The 22,454-nt window shown below is 39.0% G+C and overlaps 1 protein-coding gene across 1 annotated transcript in view; it reads right to left on the reverse strand.

Annotated features, from left to right (window-relative positions):
• The window catches only part of TNKS (tankyrase), a 222,642-nt gene extending 207,822 nt beyond the window's left edge, over positions 1-14,820 (reverse strand). The window contains exon 1 of the mRNA XM_010353450.2: positions 13,778-14,820. Coding sequence (XP_010351752.1) covers positions 13,778-14,450 — 673 coding nt within the window. The 5' untranslated portion in view covers positions 14,451-14,820. The remainder of the gene's footprint in view (positions 1-13,777) is intronic.
• Positions 14,821-22,454: the final 7,634 nt, after the last annotated feature.

The following is a 22,454-nucleotide window of genomic DNA, read 5'->3' on the forward strand; positions in this document are numbered from 1 at the left end:
TCAGGCAAAGCAGGTAGCAACAAGAAGTACCCCGATGAACTGCTTTTCCCGAACGACTATATCAAGTAATATAATGTGTAAATTTCAGCACATTCTTTCCCCCAAACAGTTCATGAGAAATAATGACACTATATTACATATTCAAAGCAATTTAAAAATATACTATGTGGTATGCTGGCAGTGAGGAAATACAAATTCCTAACACACAGCCAAATCCCAATATACTTAACAATTTTCCTTATTCTAACAGTAAAGAGGTGATTAAGGCCTTTCAAAAATATTTCAGTATCAAATTTAAGGTCACTAGTATCTATTCCCCATTCCCTCATGTTCCGCATTTTAAACCTGCCTAAAATTAAAGCTTCCACAGAACAACGATGGCCAATATTAAATCATATAACTGACAACTATGACTTCTGAAATTGAAAAAAAGAGAAAAATCTAAGGTGTTTGGAGTATTTTAAACTGATGTTTTTATCTATGGCAGCAAAATCATATCTTAAAGTCATTTTTCCCCTAATTGGACTGTCAGCAAAAGTACAACCACTGTATATCACTTGAACTATTAATCTTTTAACCTACAGTTACATACCAAATGAGAACATTTATATTACATCTCCCATGTTTTTAAGTGTAAAAATATCCCATTACATAAAGTAACTGTAAACTAAGTTTGGGGTTGTCTAGAAAAATAACTCATGGAACTCTCTCATATATATCTATTTTCCTAAATTAAATTTAATTTAGCCTCAAGTTGCCTCCTTACATATTTTACGTTAGGCCTAAAGGTTTCTTCATACATACATCTAACTGGATATGTAAACTGAATGTAACCTACTCTTGTACCAATCACAAAGATTCAGATAAAGGCAGCTAAATGTTCAAACTGTGTTCACATAAAGCAAACAATAAGCTGTAAGCAATCAAGCTCCTTCTATACCTTACTTTTGTCTTCTGTACATCACTTACTTTTTCTATCCATAATTGTTACCTGACCATGTGGCAGCCCCGGAATTACTCTGAACCTATTCTGGCTCTGGAGGTTGCTTGATTCATGAATCATTCTTTGCTCAATTAAACTGTTAAATTTAATTTGACTAAGGTTTTTCTTTTAATACCTGACATAAATGATATCAGAGAAGCTGAGTTGGGAAAGATAAAAAGGCACTTGGTGACAAATGTGACTTGTTCATCATTATCTTTAGAAACATTAGGAAAAACTAGAATCTAAAATATGAGAATGGCTTGCTATGTATATATAATATGACTATTACTTTCCCTATCTTAAGTATTATCAATCGACTTTCATCCCAAATAAAAAGCAAAACAAAAATTTTTAACAATGAAAATATTGCTTTCAATGAAACAAAATTCAGCTATGACACATTTATGCAATAGCTATGAGTTTTAAAAAACGGTTTTTCCTGGCCAACAGACTTGCCATTCACTAGTTGAACACTAGCAGTTCAGACTTATGCGTTCTCTAAAGACCCACTAAACACGGTAATTCACAATTTTGCTGAATTAAAAATCTGAATGACACCTGTATTTTGGCTGATGTGCCGGAGGCAGCCTCAAAATTATAGAGGGATACGTAGCACAACAGCCCCATCTCACCATGACCTTCTAGTTCTACTCACTTTCTTGTACAGGCCTATCTTCTACAGTTCTTCAAAGTTTTCTGTTTTACTGTATTTCATGGAGAAAAGGTATCTGCTATAGTGAATAGTCCCAAAACTAGGAATTAGGGAAAGACTTGTGACATGAAACAGAAGACAACTCCCTGAGAGAAAACATAAGACAGATAGAGGATGGGAAGAGAGGAAATATTATAGAAATAATTACAAGACTTCCAATAATTAAAGGAAGAAGTGAAAGTTCAGATTAATACAGTCATGGAGTGCCAAACGGCATGGACAGTTTGTAGCAAAGTCTAACAACAACAAAGGCTATAGTCTTTCAGAAAGAAAAGGAATCAGCTAAAAACAAAAAACAAAGAATCAGTTGACTGAAGTCCACCTTAACTAAGAGAAAAGATATTTTGATACTTAATTTCATATATAGCTAACTTTATTTCCATGTAAAAGTGAAATTAAAATAATCTCAGACATGCAAAATCTCTAAGGTGAACACAGAAAGATCCTGGTTAAAAATATTCATGACAAAAATGAATTCAGTAGTAAGTGTGTGAGCATGTGTCTACATATCATGAATTAACTCAGTACAAATCTATCCTCTCTCAAGACTTAACACTGACTAACAATCACCCTAACAAATAATTACAATATAGGGTTACAAAGAAAACCAAGTCTGGAATAGAGAGCTTCCCTAATAAAGTGATATTTTGAGCTAAGATCTGAGGAATAAGCAATTTACCAGACAAAAGGATAGGAGTAAATGTTCCAAAGAGAGTAAGGCACAGTAAATCAAGAGGTGAGAAACTCTTTATATTCAAATACCTAAAAAAGTTCAGAATGGTTTAAATAGAGAGAAAGAAATAAGAGACTAAAAATGGCAACAACATGGAATCAGCCGGGCGCGATGGCTCATGCCTGTAATCCCAGCACTTTGGGAGGCCAAGGTGGGCGGATCACAAGGTCAGGAGATCAAGACCATCCTGGCTAACACGGTGAAACCCCATCTCTACTAAAAATATTAAAAACTAGCCGGGTGTGGTGGTAGGCACCTGTAGTCCCAGCTACTCGGGAGGTTGAGGCAGAAGAATGTCGTAAACCCAGGAGGCAGAGCTTGCAGTGAGCCGAGACGGCGCCACTGCACTCCAGCCTGGGCGACAGAGCGAGACTCTGTCACAAAAAAAAAAAAAGCCAAACTGAAATCAACTAACTTTCTGCCACAGAAATCATGAAGAGAAGCAGATCATCCCTCAAAACCAATACAGTATATCCAAACTACAAGTCCTTTATTTTACGTATGTCAGCGTGAAGACTAAGACCATTACCAAAGCGACATAATTCAAATTCCTGCTATATGAACTTAGATACAGGTTAAGAAAACTGCTAAGTATAGATAGATACCTATATATACATCAATCTTGGCAGCCAAAAGGGAAAAAAGGCTACAAAGATTCTCGAAATTCTGCAGATAGTTTTTGGTCTAGCTTCCTTAAATTCAACATAGAATTTGTTGTAGAGATTACTCTGAAGGCCACAGTAGGGAGGCAAAGGTTAACCATAGGACAATGAATGAATCACAGTAACTAGACATCAAATGAAAATGCAGCAAAATGTCCCTGAATATCATTTTTTAAAAAGAAAATCCACCTCTATTTTAATGGTTGATTTGTATTTATTTATTTAAGAGACAGGGTCTTGCTCTATCGCCCAGGCTGGAGTGCAGTGGCATGATCATAGCTCACTGCAACCTTGACTTCCGGTGCTCAAGCGATCCTCCCACCTCAGCCACCCTAGTAGCTGGGGCTACAGGCATCCCACCACACTGGGTATACGGTAGATGCATGTGACAGCAATGATCTGACCTGAGCATACCCTGAGAATGACACTGGATGGCAGATGCACCTGAATGTGTGGTCACAGTTCCAAGCTAGGGAATCCGAGAGTGGTCAACCTGGAGATCCATTTCTTATCTACAAGGGACATCTGAGCTCCAAGTCCATCCTGTGGAATGGAACATGGGCCATATCGAGGATTGAGGCCCTTCGTTTTGGGTTAAAGGTTGCCAAGTGGAGGTTGTTGGGGAGGCTGTTAAGTGAAAATACTATATTAACTGCATGCTTTTTGCAAGCAGTTGGTTATTCTACCCATCCTAATGCCACTGGGCCATGTAGTAATTCTGTCCACCACACCAGCAATGGACTGGGGGTTCTGCCCCGTCCACTGCGACTGGAATCTCTCCCCTGTATTTTAGCCCCCAGGACACATTATGTTTCATTCATTGGCTCAGGGTCTCTTTTTTGGCCTCTTGAACCTGGTGCTATCCCCATCACAGTCAGTAGGGGTACAGCACAACATCCGGCTAGCTTTTTAATTTTTTTTGTAGAGATGGGGATCTCGCTTTATTGCCCAGGGTGGTCTCAAACTCCTGGGCTCAAGTGAACCTCCCACCTTGGACTCCCAAAGTGCTGGGATTACAAGTGAGCCATCACACCCAGCCTGTGTTTATTATTCAATAAATGGTTCAAAAAAAATCCGGCACCTGCTTAGAAAAGAACAATTTTTAAAATATTTACCTCTAAATGTATCGCAAAAGAAATTTAAAATAGATCAAGGTGTAAAATGTCAAAATGAAACCATAACAAAATTAAGTGGACAGCTGCATGATTTCAGGATAGAAGCAGCAATAGAAGAAAAAAAAAAAACACAATTTAAGGCAACAGATTTGAAAAGTTTATAGATTAAAAAAATGCTTTTTAAGGCAATAGATTTCAAAAGCTTACAGATAAAATTTTAAAACAAGCCAGGAAAATATTCGCAATGACTTTAACAAAGCACAGATAACAAAGACACCAAAAGGCAAAAGACAAAAAGAACAGGAAGAGATACAGTGCCAAAAAGTAAATGCCAATTGTCTTTTAAAAGTAACGCGGTGGCCTAAGAAATGCAAATTTACTAAGTATTGGTTTTATCAAACAACTAAAATGTTTTCAATGTTGACGTTTAGAGACATGTACAAAAATGTTCATGGACGCACTATTCATAATAGAACACACATAAAAACCACCCAAATACTCAACAGTAGAATGGGTAAGTAGTGGTATATTCACACAACAGAATTCTATAAACAATGAAAATGAACAAACAACAACTATATAAGATAGATGAATCTCCCACAAAATAGTACTGACTATATAGTATCATTTATCACAAGTTCAAAACAGATAAAAATCTGAGTGGTAGAGGGGTAATGACTCAAAAGACATAGGACAGGAGCTTATGGATTGCAGATAATGTTCTGATTCTTGAGCAGGGCGCTACTTACCCAGGTGTATTCACTTTGTAAAAATTCAACTCCCTATGCACTTAAGATTTTACATGCTATGGAGCTATGTCCCCACTAAGAAACTATGGTAATAGCTGATGTTGTCCAGGGTGTGATGACAGGAATTATTAGAATATTTTAGGAAACCAAGTGGTATTTGTTCCCAATGATAAAATCTGAGCTTTCAAGGAAATATTAGAATTCTGTAATACTTGCAACTGTCGCTATAAGCTGAACAGTTTCCCAATTCTAAAATACTTTTCTGATGAGATTGGTGGTAATATTAACAATTATGCTTATTATTGTTATTACAAAGTAAAAATGTGTCAACATTTGGAATATCTGCATAGCTTCAATAACCAGTATTTTCTAAATGATCAAGCACAAGTATACCTATTTCTGGATTCTAACAATGAATTCTAACATAGCAGAAGTATAAAAAAATTCACTGATTTGGCTTCAGATTCTACATTGCACCTACCCCTTAGGAAACTACTACTTATCAAGTGAGGGTGTAGAATCAAAGAGAAAAAATGCAAAATTATCTGACAATGTTATTAAAATATTTCTTCTTTTTCCAACAGCATTTTCTGTTTGAAGCAGGATTTTCTTCATATACTCTAACCCAAACAATACACCACGATTGGCAGGTAGAAGCAGATGAGAATTAGCTATCTCCTATTAAGTCAGACATGAAAGGGACTTGCAAAGTGTACAATAATGCCTCTTCTCATTATTTGCTTTAGAAAATTGCTTTTCATTAAGAATGATGTTTACGGATATATTTACACAGAATGGAGTTTATCATTTTATTTTTTAAATTTCTAGTATTATTTTGGTTTTAAATTTTTCATATGGTAAGTCTCCATAGACACATCCCACATAAACAAAAGTTACTTCAATTATTTTTAAGACTGTAAAAGAGCGCTGAAGCCAAAAAGTTTGAGAAACACTGCATTTTTACTACAAGCTTTCTTAAGGGCAGGAAATATTCCATTCTCATAATCTTGCTCGTGAAGGAATGAGTGTGATTGTGTTCCAGTAAAATTTTCTTTATGAGAATAGGTGATGGGCCGATTTGGTGCATGGGTTGTAGTTTGCTGGCCTCTGTTATAAGGTACCATCTGTAGCATCTTTTTTCCATTTTGTATTCTTTCTTGTTTAGTCTTTTCTTCTTGAAATTATTTTTTCTTTTATTTTGAATTATTTTCTGAACTCTCTCCTTTTATTTCTAACTCAGGCATAGGCTATACTTCCACGTCTTGTGTATCATTCTCATATTCTCTTTTAGCTAGTGTTAAAATAATTGATTATAATTTTGTCTGTTTTGTGGGCATTTTTTTTCTATTAGGTATTGCTTTTCTATGGGGAAGTTATTCTCCAAATTCTTCTTGTAAGAATTTTGTATGTATTTGATGTCAGTTTCTTTCATTGCTCATTTTTACAGAAATTAATTACTAATGTCAAGGAGAAAAATAAAGGTCTGAGATCGTTACGGTAATCCTCCTTGTCCCTTTTTCTTGTGTTGGACATGCTGCTCTGGCCTAGAATAGATCAAGTCTTTCAGTAAGGTCTGCAGGATCATCTTTTACAGTGGTAGCACTTAAACTATGAAACATAAATTTATACCTCCGTTTATATAACCTATGAGACATTTTCTCAGGAACCTTAACTGGAGACATTGTGCTAAGGGCATTTTATAGATAAAGTCTCTTTTAGTTTACTGGTGAATAAAAAGCATTGTATCTGTAAGAAAAATTGAGTAGGGTGGGTTTCCTAGGGATTTCTACTAAAGTCTGGGAGCTCAGGATAACTCTGCGGCTCATTAAAAAAAAAAATCACTTTGATTTCGAGTAATTGAAGAAAGGTTTAGGTGTTTTGGTGTTTTGTTTTTGTCTGCCCATTGTTTTTCTTTTAAGGCTTCATCAGATGTTTAAGTGTGCTTTCCCCACAGCAAGTTACTAAGTTCTTTTCTCGAAACTTGTTTTGCCAGTTCGTTCAGGTATCTTTATAGAATTAAAATAGTGTGAGCTTAAACTTTTTTTTTTTTTTGAGCTTAAACTTTTTAGAGTGTGTCAGCTCCCCATTCAATTTAGACAAGTTATTTATTTATGTATGTATTTTGGTTTGGAAAAGGGAAAATAACGTGATGTAAAATTTTTTCTCTATCCCTTTTGCCTTTTCAGTATAAACTAAACTGCTGGTAAGCGTCAGACGTTTGGGCTTGTATATTTTTTCTTCTGTGGTAGATTTTCTTTTAAAGTGAAGAAGCGTTTGGTAGTTAGCAGATGATTTCCATGAACTACAAGTCCAAACTGAACAAAATTTGTTTTGAATTTACTGATTGCCTCAAGAAACCTTAAAGCTATAGTCTCTGTGTCATTAGTTCAAAAATAAACTAAACCAGCCGGGCGCGGGAAAAAAACTCCCATTCTCCTCAGACCTTCAATATTAACAGCTCTCAGCAGGTCCTTGACAACCACAAGTTCTCAAGTATGGAAGAAATGATGGCCAGATCCAACATATAAGAGGTAAGTAAAAACCCTATAGTTCTTAGACTGAATTGGAGGTATCAATATTAGTTAATGAGGTAGATTAAAACAGACAAATTGTCAGAATGCCTTAAAAAGCAACACTCAGATATATACTGTCTATAATAGACACACTTTAAATATAAAGACAGACTTAAATGAACAGAAAACTACCACGCACAGCATAAGAATACTGAAGTGGATATAGTCACATGTGATACAATGTAGCTAAAATCATAAAGATTTTCTTTTTTTCTTTTTTTTTTTTTGGAGACGGAGTCTCGCCCTGTCGCCCAGGCTGGAGTGCAGCAGCGCGATCTCCGCTCACCGCAAGCTCCGCCTCCCGGGTTCATGCCATTCTCCCGCCTCAGCCTCCCGAGCAGCTGGGACTACAGGCGCCTGCCATCACGCCCGGCTAGTTTTTTTTTTTTTTGTATTTTTAGCAGAGACGGTGTCTCACCGTGTTAGCCAGGATGGTCTCGGTCTCCTGACCTCGTAATCCGCCCCTCTGGCCTCCCGGAGTATTGGGATTACAGGCGTGAGCCACCGCGCCCGGCCAATCATAAAGATTTTCATAGGATATACATGAGAATTTCTGTAACTTGGGGCCAGATAAAAGTTCTTATGCAGGTGATAGGTCAGAGAAAGCAATAACCATAAAATAAATAAATTAAATTTTAAACTTCTGTTCAAATGATTCTCATTAAGAAAATTAATCAGTAATCCATAGCCTGGGAGGAAATATTAGCATATTTATCCCACAAAGCACTAGTATGCATAACATATAAAGTACTCTTAAACTCAATAATAAAAGATAACCCACTAAAAATGAAGTGTGTCCAATAAAAAAAAAAAAAAAGGGCAAAACTTCATAAAAGATATATAAGGCCAGGCGAGGTGGCTCACACCTGTCATCCCAGCACTTTGGGAGGCTGAGGTGGATGGATCACCTGAGGTCAGGAGTTCGTGACCAGCCTGGTCAACATGGTGAAACCCGGTATCTACTAAACATACAAAAATTAGCTGGGTGTGGTGGTGTATGCCTGTAATCTAAGCTACTCGGGAGGCTGAGGCAGGAGAATCGCTTGAACCCAGGAGGCAGAGGTTGCAGTGAGCCGAGATCGCACCATTGTACGCCAGCCTGGGCAACAAGAGCAAAATCAAACAACAACCATCAAAAATTGTTGCTGGGAATGTAAAATGGGACACATGCTTTGGGAAAAAAAGATGTTGGCAGTTTCTTATAAAATCAGACATTTACCTACTACCCTAAGACCCAGAGATTCTAATACTAGGTATTTGCCCAAGAGAAAGAAAATCCATGTCCACAAAAAGGATTTCATAAGAATGTTCATTGCAGCTTTATTCATAATAGCCAAAACTGGAATCAGCTTAAGGGTCTATCAACTGAGGAAGGGATACAAAAACTGCAACATATTCATATAATGAAATCTACTCAGCAGTAAAAAGGAACTACTGATACATGTTACAAAATCAAAAACATTAGGCTGAGCAAAATAAGTCTTACAGAAAGAGTAAATATCGTACGACTGCATTTACATGAAATTCTAAAACAGGCAACTCTTATTCTAGAGTGGAAAAAACGTCAGAACGGTGGCTGCCTGAAGGAAAAGTGATAGTGACAGGATTGAGATAAGGGGTATGAGGGAACTTTCTGAAGTTTCTCTAAGGAAAGTCATAATTTGAGTTACACAGGTATCTGCATTTGTCAAAATTCAGTGAATGTATACTTAAGATTTGCAGATTTCACACTAAAAGATAAATCTTTATACAAATAGTGAACTTAGATAATGATATGCATATTAGCATATTTGGAGAAGCTGCACAGATGCCTACCATTTACACTGATATGCTTTAATAAAAAGATGGTTGATGGATAAAAGAACATATATGTAGGAATACACATGTAATAGAAATTATACAGTATTATAATTTATGTAAGCATTTCTCTATTGTTGAACAGTTGGCTTGTTACCAATTTTTTTGCTATTAGCAATAAATTTACATATCATCTTACAAATAGCTAATTTGTTCTTTAAATCATTTGCTTCCAAAGAGTAGTACACTGAGGTAAAAGAAAGAGACACTTTGCACATCTTTCTAATTAAAAGTTCTCTCTAAACTTTTTTTTTTAAAGAGGTACCTTAAGAAAAGTGTACGGCTTTAAGAAAACACTAAGTAAAATGTAATCCAGTTTATGATCAACAATTTTAAGTCTGGGAAGATATTTATGAAACTAGGTCCCTTTCTTCTATTACCAAATTAGACCCTTCTTAAATCTTGAGACAGGGCATTTGCTTACAAGTAATATTAAGGATCTTGCCAGGCAACGAAAAGTGTAAAATAATTCCCACTGTAAGACTGAAGCATTCTGACTCATTTTATTACCCACTCATAGGCAACAATTTAGAGTATATGGTGACTTTTAACAGGAACAACATTTGTACAAAGGCGAGAAAAAAAAAAAAAAAAAAGACAAGCATGGCCATGCTGAAAAATCCAGAGGAGTCAGGAATGAGTTGAAAAATCTCTGTATGGTTAAATATGTATGGTAGTGGATACCATTAAAAAAAACTGGTTTTAATTTTAAAATACCTCACATTACCTATCATAATCCAAGTAGTATAGGTTAACAGGAAGCCCATTTCAAGATTTCTTCGATTTCATGTAAATACCATAAAATCTCAGAATTTAATGTTTTACTAAAGCCTTCAGGAAAAAAAAGAAAAAAGACCTCATTTGAACTTTTCTATAAAAAGAGAACTCATCAGAATATATGGGTCCTTTAACAAAAATGTCACTACTAGATACCAAACTAAGGAGGTATCACTCTCAATTGGTACTATTTATAAAACTCTTTTGACTGCTGTACTTCAAACAATAGAAAATCAGGGTCAAGGACCATATCTGTGGAAGAAAAAGTCTCATATAAATTCTAGTCAACAATAAAAGAATGGATCATCTTTACAAAGCCATCTTAAGCAGACAACAATAGTATTTTGAGAACCTGTATCAACAATGGAAACAAGATTTTGTCTTAATTGCGGAGAGGATGATTCCATTACTAACACAGTCTCTAAACCATATTCTAAACAAATTATCACAATCCAAGATAGGATAGAAAGGGTTCCTAATTTTCCTGCTGGAAAAATATGGTTATTCTTAACGTAATATAAATAAAGTGATAAGGATTTAAACATGGTTTCATACCACATCTGAGATCTTTAAAAATGATTTCCAAATGCCACACATTCTCACTTAAATAAGTGGGAGCTAAACCTTGAGTACACATGGACACAGACAAGGGAATAATACACACTGGGGCTTACTTGAGGGTGGAAGGTAGAGGGCGGGGGGAGGCCGAAAATCCAAAAGCTACCTATCTGGTACTATGCTCGTTGCCTAGGTGATGAAATAATCTGTACACCAAAGCCCCAAGACTTGCAATTTAACCACGTAACAAACCTGCACATATAACCCCTGAACCTAAAAGTGGGAAAGAAAACAAAATTGTTTCACTTCATTCCATAGAACTGTAAACTCATTTTTAAATAGAAATAAAAGCATTAGTTAACATCATCCCTTCCAACCTTTGCTTGGCTAGCTTGGGCTCACCCTTTTAATACCTGCTTTAAAAAAAAATCTACCTAGAAGGATTTCCTTAACTGCTCTAAAACAAGGATAAGAGCTCCTATTACATACTGGGACAGACAGTATAATGCACGTTTCCTGCCACTCCAGATTAGACACTAGATACTTTGCAGGTTTTTGTTGCTGTTGTTTATGCTTCCCCACTAGACTGGAAGCTCCATGCTTACAGACTGCTTGCCATTACACAATTGTGTCAGTATTTAACATCCAATCATCTAAGTACACTAAAATATTTCTGGAACAAATAAACTGTAATTTTTAAATTTTTTCATTCAAGGGATTGTACCGATTTCTCATTTTTAAAACAGCTATTCCATGACAATTCAATTACTATCATAATAACCAGGCACTGATAATTCTTTTCATTTCTCAGCCTATACATGATAAAGAAGACTGAAGTTTAATAAAACTTTAATGTTATGCATTCAATCACGGAAGTGTTGCAAACTGACTACAGGATATTATGTTTTCCTATCATTGAGAATTCTTTATTATTGTGTTTTCCACAACTGAGCTAAAAATTTTCTTAAAAAGCCGATTCAAGGTTAGGTTCTCATAACTACAACATAATTACGGTACTGTTTTATTGTTTATCTTCTAGCTAATCTGGATGTACATAAAACTCTGAAACAGAATAACAAGTAACTATTGTGGCAAATAGAAGACATGTGATTTGAGAAACAAGCACTATTTTGTGTGACTTATCCTAAATACATTAATACACGTAAGTATAACTATCATTTGTTGGTGATTACTCATAAAGTGGGATGGTGAGAAATAACCTGATTGGTGAAACAATTTGTTAAAATAGTCAAACTTGGAATAAAGTATGCAAAAGCAGACACCTCTGTTGATTTATAAAATCAGACTTAGGCCTTTCATTTAGCCTAAAGAAAAAGAAATGCTATTTCATCTAAAACAAGCAAGACCCTTGAGCAAACAAATAGACAAAAGTCTGTTTATGATTCAATCTACTGCATTCCTAGTAAGTAGTTCTGTGTATCAAGAATGAATCCAGTGACCTAATAATGATTTCCTTTAAGTGTTTCTCATACCACAGGTCATGACCCATTAATGGATCACAAGCAGCATTTGCTAAAAATGAAATCGAATAAGATATAAACTATCAGAGGACAACACATGTATTAAGGGAAAGTATTGTTTCCAGAAGCTTTTGATTCAGTTGCATATGTGACAATGTAAAATGTATTTCTAAGTATGGGCTACAATAAAAAACATATGAAAGCTACTGTCTTGCATATAAGCCCCTCCCCATTACTATTTCTCCCAAAAATCGGGAACTCTACACTTCAATTACTCACAAAAATGAAAAGTGACCTTAATCCAGCGTTCTGACAGTTTAAGTTTGATTTCACAAGCTCTAAAATCAAACTGCCTGAATTCAAACTCAATTTCTACTATTTCCTGAGTGAATCTGGACTTATTTAAACGATCGATATATGCTTCACTTTTGTCATCTGTAAAATGGTTAATCACATCTCCTAAGTGTGGTAAAAATAATTAATACTACAGTGGGTCAACACGTTTTACTATTAACAGAACAAACTGAAGAAGTGACATATATCTATTAGAAATGTAAGAGAAACTTAACAGAAGTTATCTTTGGTGTGTTATCTTTGATGTTTGTGAGCGTGTGATGCCTTTCATTTTGTATTTTTCTGTCCTATTTGGGACAATGTATGTATTTCTAATATAATGTTTCTAATGTATATAACATTATTACCTATATGTTTAAAATATCAACAGTTAAGTCTCCAGGCAGTGAGATTACAGTCCTTTGTTTTTCTTTTACAGTTTTCTTTATTTTATAAACATTAGGTGTCTTTGAGAGAAAATCATCAACTATTTGCAAAAAAAAAAAAAAAAAAAAAAAGACAAGTGTGAGGTCCAGAGCTTAAGAAATTCACACTTTTTGAGGGAGAACTTTGTGCCAGATACTTCTCACCAAATGCTCGCACAACATCATTTTATGATTTTTGCCCATGAGAAAACTGCGGCAACTGACACGAGGTAAACGGTCTGCTATACAACAAATAATAGTGGCCACAATATCAAAGCCTGTATTTCTTCTATCATCATATAATGCATCCAAATATTCTTCTCCAGTTTCACACTGGCATATTTTGGTCTCCCCATCTAGACTGTAAACTCCTTTAAAAGAAGGGAAACTTTCATAAACTTCATTTCTGTCTTTCATTGGGTTACTAAGGCTACAATAGATGCTCCAACATTTGCTGGGTTGTATTAAACCTCTTTTGGTCTGGACTGTCCTCAAGGGACATACTTTTGTAAAAACGAAATAGCACACGAACGACAAAACTACTCTAAAGCTGTCCAAATCTAACTTTATTCCTGCACACCGAAAACTAAACTGTGCAACCACTGAAGAATTTCTTGGATTCATTTCTCCCCCCCCCAACCACGCCCCCCTCACCCAGACACCATCAAAAGAAAGGCACCTCTAGTCTTCTGGTGAGGTGTTGAAGAACCATGACCACGCCCCCACTTTGTCCCATCACAATAACCTGTTTTTTTGTCCTAACTGGACCCTGCACCCAAACCCAAAACCTTTAATAAACAATTCAAAAGTCTCTGACCTGCAGCGAAGTGCAGGGGAGAAGACTTCCGGCCGGCCATGTCCTTTGCATTTACGTTTGCCGCGTCCACCAGCCTCTTTACCCGGGACACGTCCCCATTGCGACAGGCCTCCAGTAGTTCCCGTAGGGCCCCGCTCACTGCTGGGACCCCTGTCCCAGGTCCTGCTGCCCCAGGCCCCAATGGTGCCGTGCTGCTAACTCCGGCCGCCTCGGGGCTCTCCGCCAAGCTTGATCCCGGGGAGGATGGAGAGGAAGATGAGGAAGAAGTCGGGGAAGAAGAGGTCGACGGTGAATTGTTACTGCCACTGCCGGCTGGGTTGGGAGCGACCCCAACGGCAGATGAAGTAGAAACCGCTGGGACCACGGGAGCGGCGGCGACGGTACAGACTGTGCTGGTGGTATTGCAACAGCTGGTACCGTCAACCGGGTCCGGGGATCGGGGCCTGTCGGGCGGATCCCGACTGCCATCCCCCTCCGGCAGCGCTAGGCCGTGCCGCGGGGAGGCGAAGGGGGCCAGGCCGCTGGCCGTGGGAGAGGCTGGGGTGGTCCCCGGGGCCAGGCCAGGGCTGAGTGGGGGAGGAGGTGGCGGCGGCGGCGCTGAAGCCCCTGGGGCGGGCTGGAGCTGTTGTTGATGATGGTGGTGATGATGCTGAGAGCGACGCGACGCCGCCATCTTCGGACTCCCCTAGCACTGTCACTGCGGCAACGGCCCCCACCGCCCGCCCTCACTTCCGACCGTCGGACCAATCAGCATCCAGCGCACAGGAAATGATGCTAGCGGGGTAGGAGGGGCCAAAGAGAAAGAGGGAAGTATTGGGAGCTCAGAGAACAGCCAAAGGAACGGGGCGGGGCTTTGTCACTGAGAGGCGGGGTTTGTGACGTGGTGGCGGGCCGGCTGGAGAGATTTGAATGCTGGAACCAGCTCCTGCCTAGATGAGAAACATTTCCTGCATTTCTCACTTTCAGTCGGCTTGCCCTGCTCCGCTCTGTTTCCCTCAGTCTCCCTTTGCTTGCTCCAGAGCCAGCTGTTGAGATGCAGCTCAGAGCAAGCAGAGAATGTGTCGATTATCATCTATTAAGCGTCCTTGTCTGAAAAATGGAACTAAAAGTACCAACCTCACAGAATTATTAGCGGGATTAAAAGAGCTAACATAGACAAAGCTCTCTGCCAGTAAAACACAACTATAATTAGCCCGTTGGTAATTTTTTAAATTATAGTATTTCTTTTCCAGGTGTCCTCTTGAGCTCTTGTCCCTTCCTTCTAATTTTTCTCACCGTATGTGCTTTAATTCCTCGTTTTTAAATGCTGGTTTAGATTGCTAGGATTGGCATCCCAGCTCTGCCATTTGTTGTGTATATATGAGCTAGCTATTTCATCACTCTGTGCCTGTTTTTCTCTGTAAAATTGAAATAATAGTGCAATAAGTGTGAATTATCAAAATAATGATTTTTTCCTATTCTGCTCTGAAATTTTATTTTTCACCCTAAGTTTAACTAATTATGAATATATTCCTTTCTTTTGAATTCTAGTTTAGCTTAGCCTCTCCCACATCCCAAACATATAAAAACCTGATTGCTAGGCTGGTCACGGTGGCTCATGCCTGTAATCCTAGCACTTTGGGAGGCCGAGACCAGCGGATCACTTGAGCCCAGGAGTTCGAGACCAGCCTGGCCATCATGGTGAAACTCTATCTCTACAAAAAATACACAAATTCGCTGGACAAAGTGGCACACGCCTGTAGTCCCAGTTAATCGGGAGTCTGTGTTGGGAGCATCACTTGAGCCCAGGAGGCAGAGGTTGCAGTGAGCTGAGGTCACACCACTGCACTCCAGCCTGGGTTACAGATTGTTGTCCATTACTCACCATCAGGTGCTATTTTTCAGCAACTGCTTTTTCTGTCTTTCCCCTACCTATGTATACTTTTTTTTTCTGCCATCAAAAGATGTATCTGTGAATGAGATAATCCCATTGAGACTCCATATCTACTGTTCAATAGTAAAGCAGGCATTATACAAGTATACACAAACAGCATTATTTCAATAGAGTGAACACAGATGGAAATTCTATGACCTAAGAGAAACAAGATTTAGATGAGTCAAGCAGAATATTAAACCAGGTGATAAATTGTTTCATGTGTTCATTGTTAAATATGATTTATGTGATGTTAATATTCCCATTCAAATAAATAGATGAGTTTATTTGGGGTTACTAACTAAATACAATAAGGTCAGGAACATAATTAGTATTACGAATGGCATTTATTTTCATGTAATCTGGGATTACAGATTATAATTCTTAACATTATCCAGCTGTCTGATAAAATTGTGCCATTGTTCACAATAGACACCTAACAAAAAGTGTAGCTGGATAGGAAAACTCACATCAGTGCACATCAGTGCATCAGTCCACAACATTCTTCATGCTTCTGTTTTTTCATCTTAACTTCTTAATGTAGAGCAGAGAACCATTGAGAAGTGCAGGTGAACCAACATGATATGTTAGATGTCCATAACATGCCATGTGTCCCCTAAATAATGGCCTCCTGGAATGGGAGGCATAAGAAATATCTCATCTGGTCTCCCAATGGCAAGTTACTCATAGAAAGTAGTGATGTTCAGACTTATTCATAATGCATCTGTTGTGTCTATCAGTACAAAAAAAAATGACAATAAAATAAGGAAGCCTCTGCTGGATAGAGATTTTTAAAAACTAAATTGCCAGCCAGGCGCAGTGGCTCATGCCTGTAATCCCAACACTTTGGGAGGCCGAGGCGGGTGGACCACGAGTTCAGGAGTTCCAGACCACCCTGGCCAACATGATATAAACCCCATCTCTACTAAAAATACAAAAATTAGCTGGGCGTGGTGGTGCATGCCTGCAATCCCAGTTACTGGGGAGGCCGAGGCAGGAGAATGGCTTGAACCCAGGAGGCAGAGGTTGCAGTGACCGAGATCGTGCCACTGCACTCCAGTCTAGGTGACAGAGCAACACTCTGTCTCGAAAAAAAAAAAAAAACTAAATTGCCTGAAACTGTACTGGAAAACCATGTGTGGAAATGCATTCAATCAACTGGAAATTGCTTTTTTCCCCTCCAGCAGAAAGTAGGAAAAGTACTTAACATTAAGTATTTATGAAGTGTGGATTTATACGGACTAATGTTGAGCTCCAAACATGAAAGACCACATGCCATTACCTAATCTTCTGTGGCTAAACACAATTCCATGAGGAATGCGCTGTATCACAGTGGAAAGAGCAAAGCTTGGGGTCAAACAAACCTGGGCTTGAAAGCCACATCTCTGATTACTAGTTGGCTAATCTTGATAGATATGCTTCCCAGCCTAAAATTTTGACTTTAGTGTAGCACTGTCAGGAGTAATTAAAAGCCTAGATGTTTTATAAGCACTCTTTGAATGTTAGATCCGTTCTCTTACGTGGCATGCATAAAGTGTTAACATGAACTCACAGCCACTATTGATAGCTTTCCCCTCACAATTTCCTTTGTGACAAAGATAGGGGCTGGTAATAAATATCCATCATTCTGCACATACGGAAATCTAAAGCAAAGAAACATTAGGTTTAATTCTTTCCTCATCTGATAATTCAGGATTCTTTATAAACTCTATCTCTAAACTATTGTTGATCACAGTTATGTTGTATCTTATTTTCGTAAGTGTTTTCACAAAAATAATATCCTGGACGAGTACAGTGGCTCGCTCACACTTACAATCCCAGCATTTTGGGAAGCTGAGGCAAGAGATTGCTTGATCCCAGAAAATCAAGATCAAAGATGAGCCTGGGCAACAAAGTGAGACCCGGTCTATACACACACACACACAGACACACACACACACACACACACACACACAGTATACCCAAGTACTACAAAAATGGGAGCACATAGCACTCTCTTAGGCTATACCGTTGACACACACAAAAAAGCCACCAACTCAAAGGACACCAATCTTTTGGGCTATGTTCTGATGTTTGCTTTCTTATCCTATGGGGGTCGTATGGACACTCTGAAAATTACACAATCAGGAACTTGCACAAGTTCCATATTTCTACTAGAACTGGTGTGTCATTCCATCTATATACTTCCCATTGATCTTTCACCATATTTGGTATTCTGGTCGTATTTCTACTAAGTCTAGTTATTCTTTGATCCCCTCTGCAAATCCATGAGCACAAGCCAGAGCTGTGGTTTGGCTGAGGCAGTGTCATTTCCTCATTTTGGTCTCACCAAAACATAGTTATTTTTATGTCAGAAATGCCTATGTGCCAAGGGCCCAGATTTCTCTATAAAAGCGTTGCGTTCTCTTAGTGTTGAAGTTCCATCTAGAAACCCAGGTGAATATTTTTTTACAAAACCACAGATGGGCAATGATGCTAACAGCTGCAATCGTACCAACAACCTTGTATCAGAAAAAGCTTTACAAAAAAAAAAAAGGCAAAACAACTTATTACAAGACAGCAAAATTACAGTAATTTAAAGCTATCCTCTATATCAGTTTCCTAGCAACTCCCCCATGGAATTTTTAGTAGCTTTATAAGATAGCTCTTACATACCAGGGTCATCTGGCTGCTGCTCCAAAGACATCTGTAGCCCGTACTGAGATAACTTGAATTTTCTCTGGCTATCGTCTGTACACTTATGAGTAGTTGGTTTAATGTGAAGTGTTAGTTCCAGGCACAGAGTTAGTTCCAGGCAGAGAGGTGGTTAAGAGTGTGGATTTCACATACAGACTGCTTGGATACGAATCCTAGCTTTGTCATTAACTAGCTTCATATGATTAAAGGATGTTACATCATACATTTTAACAGGAATAAATAAAAATCTATTTGCTGTGCTTTAAAAAAAAGACGAAAAACAAGTTTTCCCACCAAGAATGTTCCTTTCCTTGTAAGCTTTTTTTCAAAAGTAATTAAAATAATACATGCATACCCCATTATGGATTTGCATATGACTATATTACTCAAAAGAGATAGACACCTGCCCTCCCCCAAAGTCATAACTATGTTTAGAAAAGCCTCAGAAAGTCCTGAAATGCATTGATATGGAAGGGTATAACTAGCCAACAGTGAATAGATAATGATGTAATGGCTTATGTAGATGGATATAGCTAATCAGAGTAGAGCAGACGCAACTGCAAACCAAGAGACTGCAAGGCACCCAGAGGGCTCACCCTCCCCAATCAGAACAGGGGGACACCCACCAAGCCATGAAGAATGTGGATTCCTGCCACTGCTTGAGGGGTCGTGACTACCACATACTGACCGTGAGGTGACTCCAACCAGTGGCAAAGACTGGGGCAAAGACCTCTGCCAGCAGAGACTATCAGAACTACCAGCTGAGAATGAGTGGCAGCCAAGCAGTGAGAGGCATTAATGAATCCCTAAACACATGGTATGTGCCTTCCACCCACTATCTCCTTTTACTTGCTTACTGTTGTTACTTGGCTTGTTGAAAGAAGGAAATGAGTGAAAGCTGTTTAAGTGGTGTATGCGTGTAATTTCTCTTGGTATTACCTATTCCTCCATATCCTGAACCTAGGTCTTTTGATGCTGAGTTGCTCAGAATAAAACATTGTACAATCCAGGATAAGTCATTTAACCTCTGGTATGGTTTGGCTGTGTCCACACTCAAATCTCATCTTGAATTATAGTTCCCTAGTCCCCGCATGTCATGGAGGGACCTGGTAGAAGGTAATTTAGTCATGGGGGTGGTTGGGTAACCCTCATGCTGTTCTCATGATAATGAGTGTGTTCTCATGAGATCCGATGGTTTTATAAGGGGCTTTTCCCCATTTTGCTCTGCATTTCTCCTTGCTGCCACCATGTGAAGAAGGACATGTTTGCTTCCCCTTCTGCCATGATTGTAAGTTTCCTGAGGCCTCCCCAGCTCTGTGGAACTGTGAGTCAATTAAACCTCTTTCCTTTATACATTACCCAGTCTCTGGTATGTCCTTATAGCAGTGTGAGAACAAACTAATACAACCTCTTTGTAAACTCACCTGCAAAGTTGAGACACGAAATAGAGACATTAATAATTGTTCTGATAAATAAATAAGTTAATATATGCCAAGTGCATTAAACAGTTTCTGGCATGTGATAAACGGAATGTAAATGGCAGCTTTTATTGTTATCAAGAACAGGGATGGGATATACTTTGTATAAAGGTTGCCTAAGAGACACTAGTCTTGTCTGCCTAACAACAAGCAGGTCTCCTTTTACTCAATATTGTTGTTATTTGGCTTCCCATGCATGCTGCTGCTTTTGCTTTACAGTGTCTTAAAGGAAGTTCTAATAAGCTTGGAAATAAAAAGAGCCTGTTATATTAAGGGAAATGCAAATAGTCCCTTCTGGCTGTGGTCAGGATTTAGAAGAGGCAGAAGCTCTACAAAGGAAGGTACCTCAGCCTGAGGTAGGCAGGTTTCTCTCAAACATATCCTGCCCCACAGTGCTGAGAAACCATCTCTGTTGTGTGGGAAAGCACCACACCTCAAGAAAAACCAACACAGCCATCATTCCTGAAGTCCCTGTGGTCCAGGATGTTTGCAGAGGGAACATCCCACAGAAGATGAATTTACAACCTTGAATCACCACACATGCGAGAGGGCCAACAACATGAGAGAAAAACAGAAAACCTAAAAAAATCAAAGACTACAGATAATACAGCAATCCACAATTTACTTTTATATCCACATTTAAGGTGGGCAGAATAATGGCACCTCAAAGATTCCCAAGTCGTAATCTCTGGAAACTGCAGATACATTACATTTTGTGGCAAAGTGGAAATAACATTAAAGATGGAATTTAAGGTTGTTAATCAACTGACTTTAGAACAGGGAGACTTTCCTGGATTATGTGGGTGAGCCTAATGTAATCATCAGCGTCCTTATAGGTACAAAAGGGAGACAGAAAAGGAGGTTGAGAGTAATACCATGCGAAGACTCAACCAGCCAGTGCTGGCTTTGAAGATGATAGAAGAAGCCACAAGCCAAGGAATGTGAGCAGTCTCTGGAAGTTGCAAAAAAAAAGAAAAGGAAACAGATTCTTTCCTAGAGCCTCCAGAAAATAACTCAATCCTGCTAACACCTTGATTTTAGCCCAGTGGTACCCACGCCAGATTTATGACTGTGGAGCTGTAAAATATATTTGTGTTAAGCTACTATGTTTGTGATAATTTATTACAGCAGCAAAAGAAAACTAACACATGGCTTCTTTGGAAAATCAGGTGATATGAAGCCATCGGCCTATTTTTATACAGGACAACAGACCAAAGTGGCATAGTTTCCGCCACTTGGTATTACCAGAGGGCAATTATTCTGCATCATTCCTTTTGTTCATGTACATCTTTCTGGCTTTACTCAGTTGAGAGGTTGGGTATACTAGCTCCCTATAGCTGCTATAACAAATGACCACAGCAATGTCTTGAAACAGTACAATACAAATGTATTATCCTACAGTTCTGGGGCAGAAGTTTGGAGTCAGTTTCACTGGGCTAAAGTCAAGGCATCAACAATGTTGGCATCTTATGGAGACTTTGGGGAGAATTTTCTTCTGGGAGCTTTGAGTGGAGAATCTGTTTCCTTGACTTTTTCAGCTTCTAGTGGCTGCCTGTATTCTTTGGCTTGTGACCTTTTCCTATAGCCTAAAAGCACATCACTCAATTCTGCTTCCATCCTATCATCTTCTGTTTGACCCTGACTACTACTACTGCACTCTTTTTTTTTTTTTTTTTGAGAAGGAGTCTCACTCTGTCACCCAGGCTGGAGTGCAGTGGCCAGATCTCAGCTCACTGCAAACTCCGCCTCCCGGGTTTACGCCATTCTCCTGCCTCAGCCTCCCGAGTAGCTGGGACTACAGGCGCCCGCCACCTCGCCCGGCTAGTTTTTTGTATTTTTTTAGTGGAGACGGGGTTTCACCGTGTTAGCCAGGATGGTCTCGATCTCCTGACCTCGTGATCCGCCCGTCTTGGCCTCCCACAGTGCTGGGATTACAGGCTTGAGCCACCGCGCCCGGCCTACTACTGCACTCTTAAAAGGACCATTGTGGTCAGGCCCAGTGGCTCACGCTTGTAATCCTAGCACTGTGAGAGGCCAAGGTGAGAGCATCACTTGAGCCCAGGAGTTTGAGACCAGCCTGGGCAACATGGCAAAAACCCGTGTCTACGAAAAATACAAAAATTAGCCAGGCATGGTGGTGCACCCCTGCAGTCCCAGCTACTTGGGAGGCTGAGGTGGGAGGATCACCTGAGCCTGGAGAGGTAGATGCTGCAGTGAGCCAAGATCACACCTTGGCACTCCAGCCTGGGTGACAGAGTGAGACCCTGTCTCCAAAACTGATGGTGACATTGGACCCACCCAGATAATCCAGGATAATGTCCCATCTCAAACTCCTTAATCACATCTACAAAGTCCCTTTTGCCATATAAGGTAGCATTTGTGGGTCCCAGGAGTGAGGATGTGGACATATTCAAGGGCCCACTATTCAGACTACTACAATGAGATGCCATGGCATGCCTTATATGAAGAGGAGAGAGATGCCTGTCCTAGGTGGAAAGACAAAGCAGATGATAAAGCACCATATTCAGTCAGAGAGCTGTAATAGAGTCAGTACTGTCCTTGTGGATAATTTAATCCGCTAGGACTCTGATCACCCTTTTCTTCTACAAGA

Source organism: Rhinopithecus roxellana, chromosome 9 (genome assembly GCF_007565055.1).
Source record: "Rhinopithecus roxellana isolate Shanxi Qingling chromosome 9, ASM756505v1, whole genome shotgun sequence".
NCBI lineage: Eukaryota > Metazoa > Chordata > Mammalia > Primates > Cercopithecidae > Rhinopithecus > Rhinopithecus roxellana.